Here is a 21,797-nt window from a genome sequence, read left to right on the forward strand (position 1 = left end):
CCACTTAGCTATCTCTCTCCTCTTCAATCAGTCCAAAACTCTGCTGCTCGACTCATTTTCCGCCAGTCACTATGCTTACATTAGCCCTCTCCTCAAGTCACTTCACTGGCTCCCTATCTGTTTCCGCATTCAATTCAAACTTTTCTTACTGACCTATAAGTGCATTCACTCTACCGCTCCCCAGTATCTCTTCACTCTTGTCTCTCCCTACGCCCCCCCTCGGCTACTCTGTTCTGTGGATAAATCTCTCTTGTCTGTCCCCTTCTCCTCTACTGCTAATTCCAGACTCCGTTCCTTTTATCTCGCTGCACCTCACGCCTGGAATAGACTTCCCGAGCCTGTACGTCTAGCCCCCGTCTTTGGCCGTTTTCAAATCCAGGCTAAAAGCCCACCTCTCTTTAACGCTGCTTTTGACTCCTAACCAGGGGCGTATCTGGAATCCGGCGGTAGGGGGGGCCAGAGCCAGAGAGGGGGGGCACATTTTTGCCTCCCTCCCCCCCCCCCCGCCCGCCCGCCCCCGCTGCCTCTCTCCACCCCCTCCCCGCCGTCAACCCTCCCCCGTTGCTTACTTTTGCTGGCGGGGGGCCCCAACCCCCGCCAGCCGAGGTCCGACCCGCAATCTCAATATTTCGTCTTCCTCCGTGGTCATGTGCTTCAAGGAAGTAACGCTGCAGTGCTGATTGGTTGAATCCAGTTCGGCGTCTGACGTCGCAGCGATGTCAGACGCCGAACTGGATTCAACCAATCAGCACTGTAGCGTTACTTCCTTGAAGCACATGGCCACGGAGGAAGACGAAATATGGAGATTGCGGGTCGGACCTCGGCTGGCGGGGGTTGGGGCTCCCCGCCAGCAAAAGTAAGCAGCGGGGGAGGGTTGACGGCGGGGAGGGGGGCCAGGGCGAAATCTGCGGGGGCCCAGGCCCCTGTGGCCCCACGCAGATACGCCCCTGCTCCTAACCACTACTCACTTGCCCTGTACCCTTTTATCCCCACTTCTTTAATTCCCTTACCTCTTAGTTGTTCTGTCTGTTTGTCTGTCCTATTTAGATTGTAAGCTCTTTGAGCAGGGACTGTCTTTTCAATCATGGTGTACAGCGCTGTGTATGCCTTGTAGAGCTATAGACGTGATAAGTAGTAGTAGTAATGTTGCTAGTGGAGGAGTAGCCTAGTGGCTAGTGCAGTGGAACATGGAATGTTGTTACTATTTGAGATTCTACATGGAATGTTGCTACTATTTGAGATTCTACATGGAATGTTGCTATTCCACTAGCAACATTCCATATTTAGATTGTGAGCTCTTTGAGCAGGGACTGTCTTTTTGTGTATGGTGTATAGCGCTGCGGATGCCTTGTAGCGCTATAGAAGTGATAAGTAGTAGTAGCGTAGCCAGAGTTCAATTTTTAGATGGGCCTAGAGGTGGACTGGGTGGGCACAGGCCTCGCTACCCGCTACCACCCGCTGCCGCCGCATTTCCTCTGCACCCGCTACCCCCCCCCCCCCCCCCCCGAGACAGGCCCCTGCACATGGTCAGTTCTGGTCGTTTTTACTGACCTGAAGCGCCGTTCTCCCTCCAGCACCAGCGATTCCCATAACCAGCCTTCTGCCAGCGCGCGTCGTCGGAGCCTCTTCTCAGGCGCGTCCTGCCTACTCTGCAACTTCTTGTTTTCCGCAAAGGTGGGACGCAGGAAGTTGCAGATTAGGAGGGACGCGCCTGAGAAGAGGCCCCGACAACACTCGCTGGCAGAAGGCTGGCTATGGGAATTGCCAGTGCTGGAGGGAGAACGGCGCTTCAGGGCAGTAAAAGTCAGTAGACCACGCGGACGGGGAGAGCGGGCAGAAGAGGCTGGGCGGGCCTGGAGCAAAAGTGGCTGGGCCTGGGCCCGTCCTGGCCCACCCGTGGCTACGCCCCTGAGTAGTAGTAGTAGTAGGAAGTGGGTCTGACATGATTTACCTTGGTTTTCTTCTGCAGACAGGACTGGATTTAAGATTTACTTAGATATAATCTATGCAGATTGGAGTTTATAACCACATACAAGGTAAGGCAAAAAAAAAAAAGTAACCCCTTAGGCTTTTTTTTTTGGGGGGGGGGGGGGGTTGCTGTTTTCTGAGCAATTGCTTGGAATTTCAATGTGAAATGTTGTTACTTTATTTGTTGTTACTATCTATATTTGTGTGCCCAGTGAAATGAGATTATTTGAGAAGACATGGGGTACCAGCTTACTGTTAATGATGTCACAATGACACAGACGTTTATAAACAATAATTGGAATAATTTATATCCGATAATATGATAATTTACAGATAATTTCCGATTGGAACGGCAATCATGGGCAAGGTATCGGCAGATGATATGGGACAGCCTGCCACAAGGACTGATCAATTGACAAGGCTGTTAAGAACTTCTCGAAGCATCTGAAGGCCTGTGTTAAAGCTGGGGGGTGGACTTTTGAGCATTCACAGTGACTGTGAAATTCTGACACATCGTTAATTGTATCCTTTGAATGACATTATTTGACTGTGTTTTAGCTTGAACATTTTTAACAGGAATCACTAGGTAATAATGCTAAAATGTCAGTAACATCAACATAGCTTAAGATAATTAAATGTTGTTTAATAACAATAAGTAAGATGACTAAATAAGTACGTATAATTTCTTGTTGAAATTCTAAGCGGTTGCTGAGAAAACTGCAAAAAACTCTAGGTGGTTACTTTTTTTTTGCCTCACCATGTAGGTAGGTGACTCAACTTTCCTCTTTATTTGATATACTGTCTATCAAAGTCAATATTTAGGTAGTTTACAGTAACATCTCATAAAATGAAAAATGTTAAAAAATATATATAAAATTAAAAACTAAAATAAGTCATTCTGCTGTTGACCAGCAATCTGCAATTTCTCAGCCTCCCCTGTACACTGGTCCACCACAAAACACAGCCATAATTATCAATTGGTGGGGGGGGAGGGGGAAGGAGTGTTAAGATCCCAAAGCCTGAAGAAAGCAGTAAATGTTAAGATTACATTTACATTTTCTGAAGGACAATTCTCGTCTTAAATCTAAGGCACGGGCATTTTATAACATAGAGGGCCAGAATCAACAAATGGATGGTATGTGAAGTCGAATCCTATGCGCCTAAAAGATGATACAGCCAAGAGAATGTGCTGAGAAGAGCATAAAGATCGTGAGGAGACATTAGATTAGGAAATTTATGTACTTACATAAGTAATACCACACTGGGAAAAGAGCAAAGGTCCATCGAGCCCAGCATCCTGTCCCTGACAGCGGCCAATCCAGGTCAAGGGCACCTGGCAAGCTTCCCAAACGTACAAACATTCTATACAATCAAGCCATTGTGACATCACTAATGAGGTTGGCTCTTATTGGTGGAATGAGCCACTATGACATCACAATAGGTTAAATCACTGCTCTATGTAATAAAAGTGAGCCAAGTAGAGGACATAAGTACATAAGCAATGCCACACTGGGAAAAGACCAAAGGTCCATCGAGCCCAGCATCTTGTCCTCGACAGCGGCCAATCCAGGCCAAGGGCACCTGGCAAGCTTCCCAAACGTACAAACATTCTATACAATCAAGCCATTGTGACATCACTAATGAGGTTGGCTCTTATTGGTGGAATGAGCCACTATGACATCACAATAGGTTAAATCACTGCTCTATGTAATAAAAGTGAGCCAAGTAGAGGACATAAGTACATAAGCAATGCCACACTGGGAAAAGACCAAAGGTCCATCGAGCCCAGCATCTTGTCCTCGACAGCGGCCAATCCAGGCCAAGGGCACCTGGCAAGCTTCCCAAACGTACAAACATTCTATACAATCAAGCCATTGTGACATCACTAATGAGGTTGGCTCTTATTGGTGGAATGAGCCACTATGACATCACAATAGGTTAAATCACTGCTCTATGTAATAAAAGTGAGCCAAGTAGAGGACATAAGTACATAAGTAATGCCACACTGGGAAAAGACCAAGGGTCCATCGAGCCCAGCATCCTGTCCCCGACAGCGGCCAATCCAGGTCAAGGGCACCTGGCAAGCTTCCCAAACGTATAAACATTTTATACAAGTTATATCCCGAAATTGTGGATTTTTCCCAAGTCCATTTAGTAGCGGTCTATGGACTTGTCCTTTAGGAAATCGTCCAACCTCTTTTTAAACTCTGCCAAGCTAACCGCCTTCACTATGTTCTCCGGCAATGAATTCCAGAGTTTAATTACGCGTTGGGTGAAGAAAAATTTGAGTAGTGTGTAAATGGAAAAAGTTACATTCACATGCTAAATATGTGTGTGCAAGTATATACGTGGGATATGATTCAATGAGATTGAAAATCAAAATAAGAATGTAAGGACAACTAATTTAAAAAGATGGATTACATGATAGAAAGGAAATGATATGCATTGGGATGTGCTAGTGTAACCCATGCAGTGGCGTTCCTAGGGGCACTGACACCCGGGGCGGATCGTCGATGCGCCCCCCCCCGGGTGCAGCGCCCCCCGTGCAGCGTGACCCCCACCCCGGTGAAAGGACATCCCCCCACCCTGGTGAAAGAGCCCCCTCCCTTCCGGGTGCACGCCACTGGGGGGGGGTGCCGCGCGCCGGTCAGCATCGTTCGTTTCCATGCTCCCTCTGCCCCGGAACAGGTTACTTCCTGTTCCAGGGCAGAGGGAGCACGGAAATGAACGACGCTGACCGGCACGCGGCACCCCCTCCCCAGCGGCGTGCACCCTGGGCGGACCGCCCCCATCGCCCCCCCCTTGGTACGCCACTGAACCCATGGTTTGTTTAAGAAGATGATAGAGTGGGCCCACAGGTAGCAGGTCATTAGGGGAGTGACTGGAGCACCCGGAAGGGAAACCCTGTGGAAAGGATTTTGTCTCTGGTTCTGACTCTTGATAAAGTAACCAGCTGTGGGTGTGGGAGTCAGGTGTTACTGTTAGTTCCCCTGCCAGATAACCCATTGCAAGAGAAGAGGAAGTCCTGCAGCATTGTAAACAGTGAATTGATTACCTGGAAAGTAAGCATCAGCCATTATAAGAGCCAGAAACGTGGCAGATTGGAGAGTCCGGCTTGGGTGGAATTGAAGTCTAACCCTGGCTGATAGCGAGACCTTCGGGGTGGCACCCTGAAGGGAGTACGCAGTTACTGAAGTCCGGCCAGGATGGTATTGAAGTACATTGGGAGTGTGAAATCTGCTCTAGGTTCTGACTGAACTGCGGGACAGGCATGGGAGTTATGCACATGTATTAGCCCAGATATGTATTAATACTTATGATCACCTGGAGAGCAATGTGAGTTACAATTGACTGTAAGAAGACCGATGTAGTGGAAACCATCAGTTAAGAGTTAATAACTGTTCCAGTTGTTTTAATCCTTTCAATGCAGTGCCGTAGCGAGGGCGGCTGACACCCGGGGCGGTTCGCCGCTGCGCACCCCCCCCCTCAGCACACGCACATCCCCCCCAGAGCGCGCACCCCCCCGAGCGCATTCTTACCAAAGGGGATGGGCAGGAGGGCCGCTCCGCCCCGAGTGCACGTCGCTGGGAGCTGCGTCGGCTCCGCTGGTTCCCTGCTCTCTCTGCCCCGGAACAGGAAGTAACCTGTTCCAGGGCAGAGAGAGCAGTGAACCAGTGGAGCCGACACCCCCCAGCGGCGTGCACCCGGGGCGGACCACCCCACCGCCCCCCCTTCCTATGCCACTGTCTCAGTGTCGTGTGGTTCCTGAGTGGATGAGCCGATGGGACCAGAGTGAATAATGATAAAAACATGCAGTGCGCCTCTCGAGCCCCTTCTAACCAGGGATAGCAGGACCGGGTTACATCTAATACTGGCACCCAACGTGGGGCGTAAGAGAGGCTGAAGAAAAAAAAACTGTGACCGAAGAATCATCAAGACTGAACTAGGCCCTGCTGTGCCTGCTAGAGGCTATCTGTTAATGTTGTGGTACAAAGCTCAAGTTTTAAAACTAGGGGGGAAAGGGTATGGAAACTAGTTGATAAAGTTTACAGCGCTGCATACGTTTAGTAGCACTATAGAAATGATAAGTAGTAGTAGTATGCTTTTAACTCTTAACCCTTATTCACTGGTTCAGAACCCTTATTTTATCATCCTCACCTTAATATTCCCTTATCTCTTGTTTGTCCTGTTTGTCTGTCCTAATTAGATTGTAAGCTCTGTTGAGCAGGGACTGTCTCTTCATGTTCAAGTGTACAGCGCTGCGTACGTCTAGTAGCACTATAGAAATGATAAGTAGTAGTAGTCTTTGGGATTCCGGAATCTTGCTGCTCTTTGGTATTCCGGAAACTTGCTACTCTTTGGGATTCCGGAATCTTGCTACTCTTTGTCCTTATCCCTTATTTGTCCTGTTTGTCTGTCCTAATTAGATTGTAAGCTCTGTCGAGCAGGGACTGTCTCTTCATGTTCAAGTGTACAGCGCTGCGTACGTCTAGTAGCACTATAGAAATGATAAGTAGTAGTAGTCTTTGGGATTCTGAAATCTTGCTACTCTTTGGGATTCCACACAGAATCTTGCTGCTCTTTGGGATTCCGGAATCTTGCTACTCTTTGTCCTTATCTCTTATTTGTCCTGTTTGTCTGTCCTAATTAGATTGTAAGCTCTGTTGAGCAGGGACTGTGTCTTCATGTTCAAGTGTACAGCACTGCGTACGTCTAGTAGCACTATAGAAATGATAAGTAGTAGTAGTCTTTGGGATTCCGGAATCTTGCTGCTCTTTGGGATTCTGGAATCTTGCTACTCTTTGTCCTTATCCCTTATTTGTTCTGTTTGTCTGTCCTAATTAGATTGTAAGCTCTGTCGAGCAGGGACTGTCTCTTCATGTTCAAGTGTACAGCGCTGCGTACGTCTAGTAGCACTATAGAAATGATAAGTAGTAGTAGTCTTTGGGATTCCGGAATCTTGCTGCTCTTTGGTATTCCGGAAACTTGCTACTCTTTGGGATTCCGGAATCTTGCTACTCTTTGTCCTTATCCCTTATTTGTCCTGTTTGTCTGTCCTAATTAGATTGTAAGCTCTGTCGAGCAGGGACTGTCTCTTCATGTTCAAGTGTACAGCGCTGCGTACGTCTAGTAGCACTATAGAAATGATAAGTAGTAGTAGTCTTTGGGATTCCGGAATCTTGCTGCTCTTTGGGATTCCGGAATCTTCCTACTCTTTGTCCTTATCCCTTATCTGGCCTGTTTGTCTGTCCTAATTAGATTGTAAGCTCTGTCGAGCAGGGACTGTCTCTTCATGTTCAAGTGTACAGCGCTGCGTACGTCTAGTAGCGCTTTAGAAATGATAAGTAGTAGTAGTAAGTTTGCTTTATTTTTTTAAATTCTACCAACAAGCTACAATTCCTCCTTTAAACCCCAACCTTTAAGTTCACAAAGCACAGAGCAGAACAATGTTCACTTACCAGAGAAATGTCCTCTTCTCTCAGAACTTCTCACTAAAGCTAGCTTTCCTCTCGGTCCTCAAACATTGTTTATCGTTTATTTATTTACTATACTGCTTTCCTTGCAGGCAAAACAAAGCAGTTTACAATAAACCGATATAGCAGAATCAGTGGCGTAGCAAGGGGGGCGGGAGGGGCGGTCCGCCCTGGGTGTCAGCTCAGGGGGGGGTGCTCCCTGCCAGCTCCCCCCCCTCGGCGAATTGACACCCCCCCCCGACCAGCTCCCGCACCCTACCTTTAAAAAGAATATCGGGAGGCGCTGCGCCCTGCACATAAAGGAAATGTGGACCGTCGGGTCTTCCCTCGCTGTCTGTCCCGCCCTTGCGGAAATAGGAAGTTGCGTCAGTGGATGCATGTTTGATTTGTTCTTTATAGAGAATATGTTGAAGTAACATGTGGGGAGATAAAGGGGAGTTCGGGGATAGGGGGGAAATATTCAAAAGTTTGGAATGTTGTTCCGTAATGCGTGGGAGTAATGCAACATGTTTTTGTCTGTGAAATTTGCTAAGTGGCACGTACTGTTATGGTTTAACATGCTGATTTTTCAATAAAATTGTTTAAACATAAATTTTTTTTCCCAAAAATGGACATACGACAAAATGAAAATTGCCGCGCATCCATTTTGGGTCTGAGACCTTATCACCAGCCATTGACCTAGCGGTAAAGTCTCACACGGTAACTGAGTGGTTATGACCTACACGCGTCCGAAAATGAAATGAAATTACCTCAAGAGCCACGCGGTAGCTGGCCGGTAACTCCATTTTGGTGCACATTGGGCTCATGTAGACGCTTATGCGGCTTTAGAAAAAGGGCCCCAAAGAGAATTTGGGTGAACTCAGCTTAATATATTTTTTGTAATTCCCTTGGCTAGAGTTTTGCACACTGGAGACAGAATCAGTTATCCCCATGGAAGCAAAGGAAGGGGAGGGGGATTCGGAGGCATCTTCTGCTCTAGTCCTGCACTACCAGCTTCTTGTCAGCATTCCGTCTCCCTGGGGACCCAGTTCAAAGCCAGAAAGCCAAGTTATAGTTATTTATTTTCATTCCAGCATGCCATCCACCTATTTCAGTTCTCTCTCCCCCTCGTAGAAACAGCTTGAAACCCAATCATTTCCTCCCTGACACATCGGGGTTACTGGGACAGCTCTGAGGATCCCACACCGCTCCACAGGACACAGTCAGGAGAGGCCAGGGCTCCTTTTAGAATGAAAGCAGCAGGTCAGCCCAGTTCAGCTAGGCGGATTTTTAACTTCTGTAAATGTAATGTGGCCTTCAAACATAAAGGGCCAGAAATGATTTGCAAAAATAGTCCTTTAAGTTTGCAGCCGACTGGGTGTCTTATTATTCTTAGGTATTTTCATCTTCCCAAATAGCACAATTTCAGTGAGCTAATGTTCAGAACAAATCACAGGACCCATAGCACGAGGCACTGGTAGCATAGGGTGCCTGCGAACAAATCAGTTTCCAAAGTAGAAGGCTCACGTAACACCTGCATTGAAATCATCAGAATGAAAACATCCAGGCAGTCGAGTGGAGAGAATGGCACCTTTATTAGAAGTCTGTTTGCTGGCAGCCAGAAATAGGGACTTGCCGCAGGCAACGTTCCTCCATTGCTATTCTAAGAACGGCTGCAGATTTTTAAATGTTAAGTCAATACGCAGCAGAGTTGCCTGTGCAGCGCATTAGTACAAAAGTGTATGTACAATATCAGTGCAAACGGCAGCAGCATCAATGAAAGAGAATTAATTATGGTTGAGTGGCAATGTTGGGTCTGATTCCTAATCTTGACTTCTGCACCTTGGGCAACCCAAGGTGAGAGAGGAACAGATCACAGCCAACAGGAGCAGGGGTGGAGGGAGAAGCCCCACCATGTATTATTAATACTTTATAGCCCACCTATCGAAACATCTAAGCGGAGTGGCCTAGTGGTTAGGGTGGTGGATTTTGGTCCTGAGGAACTGAGTTCGATTCCCACTTCAGGCACAGGCAGCTCCTTGCGACTCTGGGCAAGTCACTTAACCCTCCATTGCCCCATGTAAGCCGCATTGAGCCTGCCATGAGTGGGAAAGCGCAGGGTACAAATGTAACAAAAATAAAATAGGTACTATTGGAGATTCTACATGGAATGTTGCTACTATTGGAGATTCTAGATGGAATGTTGCTATTCCACTAGCAACATTCCATGTAGAAGGCTGCGCAGGCTTCTGTTTCTGTGAGTCTGACGTCCTGCACGTAGGTGCAGGACGTCAGACTCACAGAAGCAGAAGCCTGCGCGGCCACATTGGTGATCTGCAAGGGCCGACTTCTATTGCTAGTGGAATAGCAACATTCCATGTAGAATCTCAAATAGTAGCAACAGTGGAGGAGTGGCCTAGTGGTTAGGGTGGTGGACTTTGGTCCTGAGGAACTGAGTTTGATTCCCACTTCTGGCACAGGCAGCTCCTTGTGACTCTGGGCAAGTCACTTAACCCTCCATTGCCCCATGTAAGCCGCATTGAGCCTGCCATGAGTGGGAAAGTGCGGGGTACAAAAGTAACAAAACAGAAAAAAATGGAAATATTTACAGTTACTAAGAGGAAAGAGATCACCTCCATATGTCATCCGCCTCCCCTGCAGCAGCACACTGTCAGTGTCTAACACTATGGGTATCATAATTTTCCTAAATAAATACGCTTTCAATTCAGATTTAAAGGTTTGCAGTGATACTTCTGTTCTTAGATGGAGTTGAAGATTATTCCAGAATGTTGGTCCTACAACGTCTAAGACAGTATCAGAGAAAATATGGATCATATAAAGAATGATACTACTGGATACATGTATATTGGGTTTAAGAGAGGACTGTGGTCTGTGAGCCCTGGACAAAGACTGTCACCATAATGAAATGCAAATGGGGGAAATCCCCAGATCATCACTGTGAATAAATGCTCCTAGCCCCAGAGGAGGCTCAGGTCCCTGTTGTGCTGGACCCCCAAAGAAGCAGAAAGAGCATTACATTACATTACAAAATAGGCTTATATTCCATTATTACCACACTAGGAAAAAATGCCCGTTTCTGAGCGGAATGAAACGGACGCTAGCAAGGGGCCCCCTCCCTCCGTCCCTCGAAGCTACTTGCCTTGTTCGCTGTGGGCCGTTTCGGCCCTCGAGTGTCAATAGCTCCGCCCTCGACGTCATGACGTTTTGACGCGTCATGACGTTTTGACGCGAGGGCGGTGCAGACACTCCAGGGCACACCGGATATCTCGGGCGCCTCAACTTCCGTGGAGGCTTCAGAACGTTGGGGTTGCCTTTTATATATATAGATAGATTGTTCTAACCGGATTACAAAACAATATAATCAATCAGACCTTAGGAATTACGTATCAATGAGAAAACATTCAATTGAATTTCTTATCCATTAATGCTCACAGAACAAGTGTGCCTTCAAATATTTCATAAAAAAATGAATAAGATCTAATCTCCCTAACCTCTAAGGGTACCCAGGTCTAAACCTGAGCGACCTGATATGCTATCGTCATATCATCATTTCTTTTAGACTGATATTGAGGGGCCCTTTTACTAATCTGCGTAAGCGTCTACACACGCCCAACGTACGCCAAAACGGAGTTACCTCCTATTGCGTGGCTCTTGCGGTAATTTCATTTTTGGGGTGTGTCCAATACGCGCATCTGAAAAATATATTTTGTTTTTGGGCGCACATAACGGAGTTCTTTAGAGAGTAACGGGCAGAGAGACCACAATGATAAGCAACAAACCATGCTCTGGAATCTTTTTTTTCCTTTTCTTATGTTTGACAGGGTTATTACTAATAGGCAACACCCTGATTGCTTTTTGCTGTGATTTTCTTTCCTGTTGGGAAATGTCAACCATCTGCTAACCTGAAGCTGCTTCTGCTTTCTTAAATGCTACATTAGCTCTTGGAAACATGTTGTGCTTTTCACATTCATCTTTTTCATTTTCAAAGAAATCTTAGGGCTGCTTCTGAATAAAAAGATGGCTATTCGGAAGTAACTTGGTCAGAAATATATTCAAAACAAACTTTTTACACTTAACAAATGCTTTATAAATAATCAGTGATTTCTCTCCTCCTAATTTTCCAGGACTTATTCTGCAAAATCTGAGCATGTTTTTCTGTTTACATCTGCTCTCCTAAGACAAAGGGGTCCTTTTTACTAAGGTGCACTGAAGAATGGCCTGCGGTAGTATAGGCGTGTGTTTGGGCGCGCGCAGAATCATATTTCAGCACACTTGCAAAAAAAAAAATGCCTTTTTAAAAAAAAATTTCCCAGGTGTTTTGTGGCAAATGCATATTTTGTTTGATTTGTTCTTTATAGAGAATATGTTGAAGTAACATGTGGGGAGATAAAGGGGAGTTCGGGGATAGGGGGGAAATATTCAAAAGTTTGGAATGTTGTTCCGTAATGCGTGGGAGTAATGCAACATGTTTTTGTCTGTGAATTTTGCTAAGTGGCACTTACTGTTATGGTTTAACATGCTGATTTTTCAATAAAATTGTTTAAACATAAAATTTTTTTCCCAAAAATGGACATACGACAATCTATGGTTCTACATTCCACTTTTTCAGCCCAGGAAACATAAGTACTGCCACACTGGGGCAGACCAAAGGTCCATCAAGCCCAGCATCCTGTTTCCAACAGTGGCCAATCCAGGTCACAAATACCTGGCAGAAACCTAAATGACATTCTATGTAGAACCCCAAAGAATAGCAAGATTCTAGAATTCTAAAGAATAACAAGATTCCATGCAGAATTTCAAAGTGTAGCAACATTCCATGTAGAACCCCAAAGAGTAGCAAGATTCCATTCAGAATCCCAAGTACATAAGTATTGCCATACTGGGCCAGACCAAAGGTCCATCAAGCCCACCATCCTGTTTCCAACAGTGACTAATCCACGTCACAAATATCTGGCAAGATCCCAAAAGAGTTCAATACATTTTATGCTGCTTATCCCAGATCCAGTAAAACTCCTCAAGTCATCAACTTCTCTCTCTCTTGCTCTGATTGCATTCTTTAGAGTGGGGAAGTAAGCCGTTATTAAGATGGACTTGGGAAACTCCACTGCAGTATTCTAGGATAAGCAGCATAAAATCTGTTTTACTTTTCTGGGATTTTGCCAAGTACTTGTGAGACTGTTGGAAACAAGATGATGGGTTTGATGGACCTTCAGTCTGTACCTGTATGGCAATGCTTATATTCTTATGAAGTAGCCTAATCATTAGAGTAGCGGGCCGACAACCAGGATAAGCCAAAGTTCAAATCGCTTTGGCGCTCCTTGTGACCATCAGCAAGTCTTTTAACCCTGCGTTGGGTGCAAACTTAGATGGCAAGCTCTTCAGAGACTAGGAAATAGTAACTGCACCTGAATGTAACTCACCTTAACTACTGAAATGGCATGGGTTAAATCCCAAATTAAAAAAAGACAAAAGAAACCTCCTTATCTCCTTGCCTCATGTTGTTGTCTCTTGTCATCCTATCTCTATTTTATAAGGATCCCCACTTCTTGGTTATTTTAATCCATGGAGATGAGCCTGGTAGGCTGACAGGGAGCTGATGCTCAGGTACAACAGACGTTAAGAGCAGCGATGCTGATGGAGGTTTAGCAGGTCCATATCTGGGTCTGAGACTCAGGGTCAAGTGATAAGCACTCCAACAATTCTGGCCCTGTTTGGGAGAGGACAGGCCAAGGGTCAGCTTGCAAGGCAATGCTGTTTGCTGATAGGAGTAAACTGAACAAGTGTAGTAGCCTTTTGATATGATGGTATAGGTGCAGTTTGTTGCTCAAAGGAAGTTTTGAGTCAGCCTCACTGGAACTCTGATGTATAATGCCAGAAAGAAGAATCTGTGGCTCTTCTAGGTTCAGGTGGGACCATCTCTGTGAGTGAACCTAATGTAAAATTGACAAAGCAAGATCTTTGATAATACAAGGAAGGGAACTGGATACCCTGGGAGAACTGGGACGGACTGACATTCAGTCTCTTACACATGATCCTGTTGGAAGCCTGGTTCTTCCATGGTCTCATAACTGAAGGCAGCAGTCAGGGTTGGTACTTCTCCTTTTCACCTCCTTGGACCACAGGGTTCCCAGATCTAGGCAGCAGTCCATTTCTTTCGTGGAGTTGATCTGGTTCGTCCTGCTGAGTGGAGGAGTGGCCTAGTGGTTAGGGTGGTGGACTTTGGTCCTGGGGAACTGAGTTCAATTCCCACTTCAGGCACAGGCAGCTCCTTGTGACTCTGGGCAAGTCACTTAACCCTCCATTGCCCCATGTAAGCCGCATTGAGCCTGCCATGAGTGGGAAAGCGCAGGGTACAAATGTAACAAAAATAAAATAGATACTATTGGAGATTCTACATGGAATGTTGCTACTATTGGAGATTCTACATGGAATGTTGCTATTCCACTAGCAACATTCCATGTAGAAGGCTGCGCAGGCTTCTGTTTCTATGAGTCTGACGTCCTGTCAGACTCACAGAAGCAGAAGCATGCGCGGCAACGTTGGTGATCTGCAAGGGCCGACTTCTACATGGAATGTTGCTAGTGGAATAGCAACATTCCATGTAGAATCTCAAATAGTAGCAACAGTGGAGGAGTGGTTAGGGGGGTGGACTTTGGTCATGAGAAACTGAGGAACTGAGTTTGATTCCCACTTCAGGCACAGGCAGCTCCTTGTGACTCTGGGCAAGTCACTTAACCCTCCATTGCCCCATGTAAGCCGCATTGAGCCTGCCATGAGTGGGAAAGCGCAGGGTACAAATGTAACAAAAATAAAATAGATACTATTGGAGATTCTACATGGAATGTTGCTACTATTGGAGATTCTACATGGAATGTTGCTATTCCACTAGCAACATTCCATGTAGAAGGCTGCGCAGGCTTCTGTTTCTATGAGTCTGACGTCCTGTCAGACTCACAGAAGCAGAAGCATGCGCGGCCACGTTGGTGATCTGCAAGGGCCGACTTCTACATTGAATGTTGCTAGTGGAATAGCAACATTCCATGTAGAATCTCAAATAGTAGCAACAGTGGAGGAGTGGCCTAGTGGTTAGGGTGGTAGACTCTGGTCTTGGGGAACTGAGTTCGATTCCCACTTCAGGCACAGGCAGCTCCTTGCGACTCTGGGCAAGTCACTTAACCCTCCATTGAACCATGGAAGCCGCATTGAGCCTGCCACGAGTGGGAAAAGCGCGGGGTACAAATGTAACTAAAATAAATAAATAAATACTGTTGAAAACTGGGGCTGGGGTGCTAGCATGAATTCCTCCAGGTCTGGAGAAGCCAGATTTCTATCCCCAAAAGGTGGTCTTTGAAGCAGTGTGCGCAGTCAGGCATGTAATGGTGTTACGGTTCCTCCTCCATGAAGATCCAAGCAGTCACAATCATAAGAAATGAATACGTTGGTCTGGCTCATCATATCAGTTTAATCTTGATAACACAGGTGCCTCAAAAGGTCAGCTCCCTTCCTATCCTTATTTGTGCTGTTTATGGATTTTGATATGCTTGATGGACAGCTTAGGAGTTCTGCTGGTGTTCTATGACCTAAGGAATTATGGGTTATGGGCCTTGTTGGGTTATGAGCCTTGTCTCTATGGTTCAGACTCAGGCTATGCCAGCAATTCCCTCCACCTGGTGGTAGCGTGAACAATGCCATTTGCAAGGTCTGGAGATGGTGGAGCTGAGGTACTAGGGTGGTATTCTTTCCCCCCCCCCCCTCTTTTTTTGCATAGGTTTCACAGAGTGACTATTTGGAAGTGAATAAAAGGCACCATAGGGACAGAGGCCAGAAGTTCCTTGTCTTCTCCCCTCCCACCTTTAAAGCTTTGGTACATCCCACTCATCTAGACTGGTCTAGCAGGATGACAAGGTGAAATTATTTTACCTGCTAACTTCCTTTTCCTTGAGTTCTGTTAGGCCAATCCAGGATCCACCCCAGAAGACTAAGGTTTCAGAAGTTTTCCAAGTTTATTTAATATTTGATATACCACCCATCGGAAAATAACCATCTAAGCGGTTTACAATTTACAAAATAGAAAATAACTACAATATTCCAATAGAAAAGAGGGCATCCATTCTGCACCAGCCAGCCTTAAATGTTGAAGATAATCAGGATAGCATTTTAGAAAGAAGTGAAACTTAATGGAAAGTCATAATGATGGAGCAGCAACTGAGAAAACAGAAGAATGTGTATTCTCAAAACAGATTGGATGAGATGACATCACTCCTGCTGTAAAGATCGTAAAGTTCTCAAGGGGACATAGGCACAAGCTATTGGAAAAGAAATAAAGGTGTTTCAGAGGAACAGATTTTCTGGACAAGCATAAGAATTTTAAAAGGAATCCTTGCTGCTATCGGGAGCCAATGTTCCTGCTTTAATAGAGGGGTAACATGATCATGACGAGTGGCACCAGAGTAATTTTACAACTGTATTCTTGAACAAGTTGTAATCGTTTAATGTCCTGTAAACTGAGACAGGAAAAAAGTGAATTACAACACTCCAAACTTCCCATAATAAACAAATGAAAAGTTTTCTCAGTGCATCCTGGGTCAAAAGAGATCAAACTGATCTGACTTGTTTAATTTTAAAGAAACATTTCCATACTAAAAAGGAAATATGTGAGTTGACTATGAATATGAATTCCCCGAATCTTCAGAGATGGAACTAAGCAGATAGTAACAGGCAGAGAGGCATCAGTTGTTGTATTAACATAGTAACATAGTAGATGACGGCAGAAAAAGACCTGCACGGTCCATCCAGTCTGCCCAACAAGATAAACTCATATGTGCTACTTTATGTGTATACCTGACCTTGATTTGTATCTGCCATTTTCAGGGCGCAGACCGTAGAAGTCTTGCCCAGCACTAGCTCCGCCTCCCAACCACTAGCCCCGCCTCCTCCCACCAGCTCTGCCACCCAATCTCAGCTAAGCTTCTGAGGATCCCTTCCTTCTGAACAGGATTCCTTTATGTTTATCCCACGAACATTTGAATTCCGTTACCGTTTAATCTTCACCACCTCCCGCAGGAGGGCATTGTAGGACCAAATATCTTATTATTTATTTATTTATTTAATTGCATTTGTATCCCACATTTTCCCACCTTTTTGCGGGTTCAGTGTGGCTTACAATAAGTTGTGAGTGATAGAAATACAATTTGTTACTACTCGGTTATGAATTACATTGTGAGGAGTTAAGCGAGACAAACTATCAGTAAGGAATATAACAATGGAAAAGAGCATTGAAACATTGGGGGAACAACGGGAAACTAAAAGGGGCAGTACATAACAACAAGAAAGCATAGAGGCATACATTTTCTGTGAGTAGAAGTATGAGTGTGGTGAGATTACAGGGGATGAGAATTCAGGGTGGCTGTATTGAAGCATTATTGAACCATGGGTGTGGGCTTTATGTGTTTTGGTTCTTTCCGCAAGTATTCTCAAAAAGATGGGTCTTCAATAGTTTGCGGAAGGTGGCTTGCTCGTAGGTCGTTTTCAGGTTGCGTGGCAGTGAATTCCAGAATTGCGTGCTCATGTAAGAAAAGGTTGACGCGTGCAGCGCCTTGTATTTCAAGCCTTTGCAATTAGGGAAGTGGAGGTTGAGGAAAGTTCGGGATGATCTTTTAGCATTTCTGAGTGGTACATCTATTAGATCAGACATGTAGGCTGGGGCTTCACCGTGAATGATTTTGTGGACTAATGTGCATGCTTTGAAAGTAATGCGTTCCTTAAGTGGGAGCCAGTGTAGCTTCTCTCGTAAGGCCGGCATTTAATTTTAATTTATGAGAATTCAACCAAGTAGCAATCAAATCAAGTTTCCCATTTAATTCTTCTACTGCAGACGATGAAGGAGGATCAGTTACACTCAATATTAGAATATGAGCATCATACACAAAAGAGGTTAAAATCACTAGATTGAATCAGCATTAACAGGGGAGCCAGAAAGATGTTAAAACAATGTAGGTACTAAAATTGAAAAGAAATTTCTTCTCCGGTTCATCCAGCAGTTAAGTTAGGCTCTCGGGTTTCCTTTAAGATCCCACAAGGACTATCTGTCAGACTTGGATGCAGGGGTTCCAGTTGATAACGTGTTAACCACGTGTTCACATTTCCTTCAGATCTGTTTCCTACCCCCATTGCGTCCGAAACTCATGAACCTTATTCGACCACACCATCACCTTGTATTTGTTATCTACCGGACTTGGCGAACGCCTTTACGGTACTATGTAAGCCAAATTGAGCCTGCAAATAAGTGGGAAAATGTGGGATACAAATGTAACAAATAAATAAATAGGATTCTGGTGAGTTCCAGAGCTGCATCACTCCTTATACTGGTGATGATATCAGTGGCAGCTTAGATTTTTCTGCTTCCATCTACTGGTTAAGGCGCATAACCCACTCATCTGGACTGGTCTAGCAGTATGCAAGGAAAAGAAAGTATCAGATAAGAGTCATTAGTCTTGTTGGCCTGTTGGAGACACTGTGGAGCTTGGGGCTATATAAGCTTTTTGGTGAAAAATTTCAATTTCAGAATGGCTTTTTGATGGGGCTATATATTCAGGGCCGCCAAGAGACTGAGCCAGGCTCGGGGCAAGGTCGCTCATGCCCCCCCCCCCCCCAAGGTTGCCACGCCACAGTCCCCACCTACCCACCCCACTTCGACAGCCCCTCTCTGTCCGACACCAGGCCGGGCCCCCTGCATTCAAATCACAGCGCCTCACCTCCGTGTGAAAGCGCAGCAGCGGCAGATCGCCTCCCTTCGGGCCTTCCCTCCCTGTGTCCCACCCTCACGGAAGTTACATCAGATGAGGGTGGGACACAGGGAGGGAAGGCCTGAAGGGATTCAATCTGCCGCTGCTGCGCTTTCACACAGAGGTGAGGCGCTGTGATTTGAATGCAGGGGGCCCCGCTGGTGGCGGACGGTCGACGGAGCCGAGGGCGGGCGGGTGGGTGAGACCGGGGACTGCGGCACCGGGTCCCCCCTTGGAGGTCCAGAGAATTTTGTCCCCCTTGCCCCCGCCCCCTCTTGGCGGCCCTGTGTATTATTCCCTGGGATTTTCTTACTGAAAGGCCAATTCCAGGTTTGACTGCCAGTAGGTAGACTCTGGTACATCATTGTCTGCATTAGACAAACTTGACTAACATCAGCCTGGAAGGAGGGTGGCCTTCCCTCTCTCCAACAATGGAGGAGCAAATTGCAATATATCTATAAGATGGCAAAACTTACTGCAATTAGGAGATCAGAGATGAAATAAGAAAGGACCAGGGGTATCTTCCAAATACAAAAATTGGGTTGGATGGGCAGGTTGTTTTACCTCAGACTTCTCTTAGCTTTGGATCCTGCGTCTTTGGGGGGGGGGGGGGTGGAGAAGGGGTTTTTGGAGAGGGTTGGGGGTTTGAAGTTCTAAAAACCTTTAAATATTGGAGGTCATGTTTTAGATAAGTGAGATTTTGGAATGAATTATTGTGCTCTTGCTAACTTGTACATGTTTATTAATTTCTCAATACAAAAGCTTTTTTAAAATAAAAAAAAAAAAAAGAGAGAGAAAAAAAAGTGGCAAGTAAGAACAAATTTCACCTTCTGCCCTAATATGTTTTATTTCTTCTGATGAAGTGTGAGCTTTTTTTTTACTATTGTCATACAAACTGTATTAATTTCTGCTGTATGAATATCAGTATACTGTCTGCATGTAGGTTTAATGAAGGTCAGAACAGCAATGCCCTGATCTAAGACAACATGTAACAAATAGACAAGGAAGGCCATGGAAATGAGAGACTGAATGAAGATTATTTCACAAACATTCTTTACCTCCTATCTAATGATGATCTTTACTACACACTCCAAAGACCAACGAGCCAAGGAGCCCGTCTCCTTGAGCTCATTCCCACTCCCGATACGCATATGGAACCTAAGCCACTAAATGCTACTGAAAGTCCTAGAAACAGACACCAAACACGGCCTTCCAAAAGCATATCCCACCCCTATGATGATTACAGAGCCTTGTAAAAATAGCACTATTTTTGTACAGGTAGCACTGAAGTAAAGAGTAGGACCAGTTTCTTGAGTCTCTGGCCAGGGCTTGAGGGCGTCAGTCTGTTCTAAGGGAAAGCGAAAAGTCTAAATGATCAGCTCAATCCAGACCTAAATTTAAATGCCACTGTTTCAACAGGCAGATATGGTGGGGGGGGGGGAGGCGTAGGTGAGTTACAGAGATAAATCACAGCCCATCTGCTAAATCTAAAATCACAAGGAGGCGTATTTTCAAAGCACTTAGCCTTGAAAATGAGCCCCAAGCTGAATTATAGAGTATCTCAGCATCAACAGTAAGTGAGAGATAATGGTATTGTAGAATGTAAAGGCCTGAATTCCTAACAAGCATTACAAATTAAGAAATATATGGAAGATTGCAAATATTTGCAACTATAAAGGCCTATTTTTCTTTAGAATATTTACGCTCAGTATAGCTTTCTCTCCACAGTGCTTTGATTACCCAATTCTGATTACACTTGTTACTCGTTCTGTCTATTACAGAAGGATGAACGGACCACGCAGGAATTTGGGCCCACGTCGCACAGGCTTACAGAAATGTCACCAACTCTTATCGTGGACAGCAAAACTAAAGAAAGTACACTCCGACTCAAATAAAATAAGTTATACAGAAGAAGCTAAGTCTTTTCAGAAATGCAATAAAGCTTTTTCATCAATTTGAACTTGGCTCTGGTCTCCTTGAGTCCATCTGTCAGCCCCACTGCAAGTTGGGTGGAACTGTCCCTCCTGAAGGAGGTGGAGGGTGAAGGGAGGGTGGAAGGTCATGAACTGAAGGCCATCCAGGCGGGAACTGGAAAACAGGGGCTTCCACTGGTAGATTTCTGCAAGCCAAGCCACAGGATAGAATTTAAAAAAAAACGATATTAACTATCAGAATGAATCAACAAAAGGTCTAAATACCGCAGACCAAGCGTATCAAGAACACAGAGCAGCAAGTATTAAGCCAGTAGCTCTTTTTTTAAAAGTTCTTTTAATAAGGTTTTTAATTAATTAAAGTGGAAATATTTATTGCTTTCTCACGCCATGGGGAACTGTTTTAAGTTTTAAGTGCTTTGGGCGACTGCCTAAATCAACTGTCTGTCCAGTTCACACTTTTAAAATCTGCTCCGGAAGCAGGGACCCTGTGCCGAAAATTTGGGGCATATGGACTATTATATAAAGTGTTTTAGACTTAATATTTCTACTTTGAATAAGGTTGTTTTTAATTAATTAAAGAACTTTAAAAAAAAAAAAAAAAGCTACTGGGCTCTATACTTGCTGCTCTGAATTTTTTTTTTTTAATTTATAGAAGTCTTTATTGAACATTGTTAATCAAACATAAACGTTACATATCTCTGCATAGTACAACTGGAATATATAGTTCTGCTACCCCCTCAGATCCAATGGAGATTGTGTACCAAACAGTTCAGCCAACAATATAACAATAGCATGTCCAAAACCTAGTATACTTCAAATATTTTTAGTTTTACATATTAACATTCCCCTTCTAATAATCCTAATCCCCTCCCTTTATCGAACTCTTCACCTCCCTCCCACCCTCCCTCCCGTCTTCCCAGTCTGCCATCCAATACATTTTTTTCTTTTTATTCTAAACACTTATTCAAAAAGGGGTCCCAAATTCTCTGCCATTTAGGCAGTGTTTTTCTCTTCAGAGCCGTCAATCTCTCCATTTCACAAATGTATCTGAGCTTGGTTATCCATCTCACCATTGGAGGAACCAACGGGGATTTCCAGCTTTGCGCTAGGTTCACTCGGGCAGCGTTCAGAGAGGCGCGCACAAGAAGCCACTGATCTGACGTAAGACCATCTGGTCGCCCACCCAAAAGGAAGATCGAGGGATGCCACTGCACAGACCTACCAATCCATACCTGAAGACGTGCCCGAACACCCCTCCAATAGGCTTGCGCTTTTGGACAAGTCCACCAAATGTGACCCGCTGTTCCTACCTTGCCACAATTCCGCCAACAGCTCTGGGATATTTGGGCACTCATATGGTGTAGCCTAGCCGGTGTCAAGTACCATCTATAAAATACCTTAACAGCGTTTTCTTGCAAAGCCACCGCCAATGAAGATTTCCGAATCTGCTTCTCAAGTGTCAACCAACTAGCCTCTGGTAGAGTAAGTTGTAGCTCTTGCTCCCACCGCTGTCTATGTAGTATGGATGGTTTTGCGCACCTCATTTGATAATCGTACAGAAATGCTGCTCCGAATTTTAAAAACTCACAAGCCGTATTACATTAGTAAAGAACGCAGTGCAGGAGTGTTACTTCTGC

The 21,797-nt window shown here is 45.1% G+C and overlaps 1 protein-coding gene across 6 annotated transcripts in view; it reads right to left on the reverse strand.

Moving 5' to 3' along the window:
- Positions 1 to 19,151: 19,151 nt before the first annotated feature.
- Positions 19,152 to 21,797, reverse strand: part of ZMAT5 (zinc finger matrin-type 5) — a 28,941-nt gene continuing 26,295 nt past the window's right edge. For all 6 annotated transcript variants that reach the window (XM_030219797.1, XM_030219801.1, XM_030219800.1 and 3 more), the window contains exon 6: positions 19,152 to 20,345. In XM_030219797.1, the coding sequence (XP_030075657.1) occupies positions 20,216 to 20,345 (130 nt within the window). In that variant the 3' untranslated portion in view covers positions 19,152 to 20,215. The remainder of the gene's footprint in view (positions 20,346 to 21,797) is intronic.

The sequence above is a fragment of the Microcaecilia unicolor genome, chromosome 11 (assembly GCF_901765095.1).
Source record: "Microcaecilia unicolor chromosome 11, aMicUni1.1, whole genome shotgun sequence".
Taxonomy (NCBI): Eukaryota; Metazoa; Chordata; class Amphibia; order Gymnophiona; family Siphonopidae; genus Microcaecilia; species Microcaecilia unicolor.